The 5,547-nt window shown below is 35.6% G+C and overlaps 1 protein-coding gene across 1 annotated transcript; it reads left to right on the top strand.

Annotated features, from left to right (window-relative positions):
• Positions 1-3,471: 3,471 nt before the first annotated feature.
• On the top strand, positions 3,472-5,343 carry LOC149505579 (cytochrome b6). Its single transcript, XM_089757912.1, has 2 exons — positions 3,472-3,873; positions 4,698-5,343. Exons 1-2 carry the CDS (start codon positions 3,868-3,870, stop codon positions 5,337-5,339), a joined length of 648 nt encoding a protein of 215 aa, XP_089614038.1. The 5' UTR covers positions 3,472-3,867; the 3' UTR covers positions 5,340-5,343.
• The last annotated feature ends 204 nt before the right edge of the window (positions 5,344-5,547 follow it).

Genomic DNA, 5,547 nt, shown 5'->3' on the forward strand with positions numbered 1-5,547 from the left:
TCGTCAATTTTTTATTCAATTTTTTTAGGTTTATGCTCTACTCCGAGTAAAGATCTGCCCGATTTTTATTTGCACATATAGGACAAATGACCCAATACCACGTCTTTTTGCTATGATTTCATTTCCTTTTTTTATTTTAATTTAATTCCTTTTTCTTTCATGTTTTTCGCCAAATATTCAACGTATTTCCCATATTATTCGATTGATTAACAGTTTGAAATCGCTCTTATTTATAATTAAAAAAAAAAAGAAAAATTATGATTATGATATAGGTGGTAATCATAAATATATTACCAATTGGGTTTTTTCTAAACGGAGCCTGGATACTTCATTTTATCAGTCCAACCAAGCCAACCATAAATCATTCTAATTGAAAATATTAATCTGGATACACCCCCATGAAATGGATCTCTAATTGCACTTCATTACACTTCCCGCTACAAATTTTTGATAATTCAATCAATCTTTTTGGGGCGAAACAGGGGATATCTCGATCGGGCGAGAGAACGGGGGAATCCCATATGACCCAATATATTTGACAAGTCGCACTATATGTCAACCCAGCTTGCATCGTTATCTCCCGGAACTTGAAAAGGAACTTTTGGAATACCAACAGGCATAAAGTAAAAAGAATGTAAAATTATATTTCGCTTTGATTGTGGAAGCGTAATACGTAATGTAATACGTAATAATGGTCTTATCTTAATAATATGTAATATTATATTTCACTTTGATTGTGGAAGCGTAATACGTAATGTAATACGTAATAATGGTCTTATCTTAATAATATGTAATATTATAATATGTAATATTATATTTCACTTTGATTGTGGAAGCGTAATACGTAATGTAATACGTAATAATGGTCTTATCTTAATAATATGTAATATTATAATATGTAATATTATATTTCACTTTGATTGTGGAAGCGTAATACGTAATGTAATACGTAATAATGGTCTTATCTTAATAATATGTAATAATGGTCTTAATAATATGGGCCTTTATCATATTTTATACATAGATAGACTAAGGCCATAAAATAAAGAAAGGCGGAATGAATGAAAGAGAATTCTTACGAATAGGTCCTTTGAATGATGAACAAATAGGGATGCATTCATTCATAAAAAATAGGATCAACCCCCATTGCGTATTGATACTTATCGAGTATAGAATAGATCTGCTTCTCTTTTTTCTTCTGAGCCGAATTCTTCCCTTATTACTAATGGAATAGAACAAACATTAATCCTTTCTCCGAAAGAATCCACCGAAAAGGGGAGGTATTCCAATGCAATAAAGTTACATAGTGTCTATTTTTCGTTGATTTGATAAAGGGGTATTTCCATGGGTTTGCCTTGGTATCGTGTTCATACTGTCGTATTGAATGATCCCGGTCGCTTGCTTTCTGTTCATATAATGCATACAGCTCTGGTTGCTGGTTGGGCCGGTTCAATGGCTCTATATGAATTAGCTGTTTTTGATCCCTCCGATCCCGTTCTTGATCCAATGTGGAGACAAGGTATGTTCGTTATACCCTTCATGACTCGTTTAGGAATAACCAATTCATGGGGCGGTTGGAGTATTACGGGGCGGACTATAACAAATCCGGGTATTTGGAGTTACGAAGGTGTGGCCGGAGCACATATTGTGTTTTCTGGCTTGTGCTTCTTGGCAGCTATCTGGCATTGGGTATATTGGGATCTAGAAATTTTTTGTGATGAGCGCACAGGAAAACCCTCTTTGGATTTGCCCAAGATTTTTGGAATTCATTTATTTCTCTCAGGAGTGGCTTGCTTTGGCTTTGGCGCATTTCATGTAACAGGATTGTATGGTCCTGGAATATGGGTGTCCGACCCTTATGGACTAACCGGAAAGGTACAACCTGTAAATCCAGCGTGGGGCGTGGAAGGTTTTGATCCTTTTGTTCCGGGAGGAATAGCCTCTCATCATATTGCAGCAGGGACATTGGGCATATTAGCGGGCTTATTCCATCTTAGTGTCCGTCCGCCCCAACGTTTATACAAAGGATTACGTATGGGAAATATTGAAACCGTCCTTTCCAGTAGTATAGCTGCTGTCTTTTTTGCAGCTTTTGTTGTTACTGGAACTATGTGGTATGGTTCAGCAACTACCCCCATCGAATTATTTGGTCCTACTCGTTATCAATGGGATCAAGGATACTTCCAGCAAGAAATATATCGAAGGGTTAGTGCTGGGTTAGCCGAAAATCAAAGTTTATCAGAAGCTTGGTCTAAAATTCCTGAAAAATTAGCTTTTTATGATTACATTGGCAATAATCCGGCAAAAGGAGGATTATTCAGAGCGGGTTCAATGGACAACGGGGATGGAATAGCCGTTGGGTGGTTAGGACACCCTATCTTTAGAGATAAAGAAGGGCGTGAACTTTTTGTACGTCGTATGCCTACTTTTTTTGAAACATTTCCGGTTGTTTTGGTAGACGGAGACGGAATTGTTAGAGCGGATGTTCCTTTTAGAAGGGCAGAATCGAAGTATAGTGTCGAACAAGTAGGTGTAACTGTTGAGTTCTATGGTGGCGAACTCAATGGAGTGAGTTATAGTGATCCTGCTACTGTGAAAAAATATGCTAGACGTGCTCAATTGGGTGAAATTTTTGAATTAGATCGTGCTACTTTGAAATCCGATGGTGTTTTTCGTAGCAGTCCAAGGGGTTGGTTTACTTTTGGGCATGCTTCGTTTGCTTTGCTTTTCTTCTTCGGACACATTTGGCATGGTGCTAGAACCCTGTTCAGAGATGTTTTTGCCGGTATTGATCCAGATTTGGATGCTCAAGTGGAATTTGGAGCATTCCAAAAACTTGGAGATCCAACTACAAGAAGACAAGTAGTCTGATGCAAGATTGCTTTGTTATTTTTCGCTTCTATTTTCTGTTTGTGATTTGACATAGGCTGCTGTAAAAATCTTGATTAAAATCGCTGCCTTTTCTTTGATTCTTGTTCTTTCGTTATTTTATTCGGGAGATGATTCTAAATAAATAGGTACGGAAGCTATAATTGTAAACCACGATCGAATTTATGGAAGCATTGGTTTATACATTCCTCTTAGTATCTACTCTAGGGATAATTTTTTTCGCTATCTTTTTTCGAGAACCGCCTAAAGTTCCAACTAAAAAAATGAAATGATTTTTCATTATCTCAATTGAAGTAATGAGCCTCCCAATATTATATTGGGAGGCTCATTACTTCAATTAGTCCCCGTGTTCCTCGAATGGATCCCTTAATTGTTGAGAGGGTTGCCCAAAGGCAGTATATAAGGCGTACCCAGTAAAACTTACAAGTAAACCAGATATAGAGATGGCGACTAAAGTTGCTGTTTCCATTATTATATAATTATATAAATAATATATATAAATATAAATATAAATAATATAAATATAAATATAATTTCAAGATCACAATGGATCTATGATAAGATCGTTTATTTACAGCGGAATGATATACAAAGTCAACAGATCTCACTGAATACAAAATAAGATTTATGGCTACACAAACCGTTGAGGGTAGTTCTAGATCTGGTCCAAGACGAACTGTTGTAGGGGATTTTTTGAAACCATTGAATTCGGAATATGGTAAAGTAGCTCCTGGATGGGGAACGACTCCTTTGATGGGTGTCGCAATGGCTTTATTTTCGATATTCTTATCTATTATTTTGGAGATTTATAATTCTTCCGTTTTACTGGATGGAATTTCGCTGAATTAGATTCACAAGAACCACGAAGCCTCGCTTTTCAATACAAAAAGTGAAACTTTTAGTTCTCGGATTTTTTTTAGCCCATTCTATTTTGGTAGTTCGACCGCGAAATTTTTTTTGTTTCTGTATTTCCGGAATATGAGTGTGTGACTTGTTATAATTGATCCTATTGATAGTACAGAAAATGGGTCTGTCCTCTTGATCGAGATAGTTTTATCCCGTCGGATAGCCATTCTAGTATCTGGAGCACGGAATATATGAAATGGATCACGAAGTATTCGAACTATGATTCATACTTAATATTCAAACCTCGCGGCCGGACTCAAAAAAAAAAAAAATTTTCAAAGAAAGAGGTTTTTTATTTATAAATCGAGAAATTTTTTCTTCTTTCAAACTCTCATTTAGTTTATGCTTATTTTGATCAAAGGACAAACCTTTCTTTTCTTTGTATTTTTATTTATTATATCTATTCTATTCATTGAATAAGTGATGATCCAATAATTCTTACTCAAAGAATCTTTGGACTTAGTTTGAAGGTTTTATTGAATCATCGCGGTTCTGGTATGAATCTGAAGTTTCAATTGATTCATAGGGTCTTAACAAGAGAATTCCTATTAAAAATAAAGAAAACAAGAATAAAGCCACATTCCATATAAATAACAAATCAAAGCAAAGAAAAAGAAAAGAAATAAGTAGGTAAATAGAAGATTCAAGAGGCCTGATCAACATAAAGACGAATGCGCCGACTTGATTTTTTGGCATTATAATTACAACTACAAAAAAGAGCTTTCGGATTTTTACTCTTTTGTGTCTTCAGATAAAATTGAATGAAAAGATTAAGAAGTTTCAAACTTTCTATTCCATATCCGTTTCAGCTATTATTTGGGTGTTTTTGTTTGAGCTGTACGAGATGAAATTCTCATATACGGTTCTCAGGGGGGGAGTCCTCTTGGTTTACCTATCTCAATAAAGTCTATGATTGGTTCGAAGAACGCCTCGAGATTCAGGCGATTGCAGATGATATAACTAGTAAATATGTTCCTCCTCATGTTAACATATTTTATTGTCTAGGAGGAATTACGCTTACTTGTTTTTTGGTACAAGTAGCTACAGGATTTGCTATGACTTTTTACTATCGTCCAACCGTTACTGAGGCTTTTACTTCTGTTCAATACATAATGACTGAAGCTAACTTTGGTTGGTTAATCCGATCAGTTCATCGATGGTCGGCAAGTATGATGGTCTTAATGATGATCCTGCACGTATTTCGTGTCTATCTCACTGGTGGTTTTAAAAAACCTCGCGAATTGACTTGGGTTACAGGCGTGGTTCTGGCTGTGTTGACTGCATCTTTTGGTGTAACAGGTTATTCCTTACCTTGGGACCAAATTGGTTATTGGGCAGTCAAAATCGTAACAGGCGTTCCGGAAGCTATTCCGGTAATAGGATCGCCTTTGGTAGAGTTATTGCGTGGAAGTGCTAGTGTGGGACAATCCACTTTGACCCGTTTTTATAGTTTACACACTTTTGTATTACCCCTTCTTACTGCTGTATTTATGTTAATGCATTTCCTAATGATACGTAAGCAAGGCATTTCTGGTCCTTTATAGAGAATATAGACCATAGCTATATTGTAACCAATCATTTATCTTATTACTTGCCAATCATTTATCTTATTACTTGGGGGAGGAACAATAGTATTTCATTGCTACAAATATGGATTGTTGAAAAAAAAAAAAAAATAAGACATGTATTTGGATATTTCCTTTCAACTCCACAATATTCTATTATTTATTTGATATGACATGAATAGTTGAA

The sequence above is a fragment of the Durio zibethinus genome, unplaced genomic scaffold (assembly GCF_047325235.1).
Source record: "Durio zibethinus cultivar Kanyao isolate XHJ-2024 unplaced genomic scaffold, ASM4732523v1 HiC_scaffold_2, whole genome shotgun sequence".
In the NCBI taxonomy this organism is placed as follows: domain Eukaryota; kingdom Viridiplantae; phylum Streptophyta; class Magnoliopsida; order Malvales; family Malvaceae; genus Durio; species Durio zibethinus.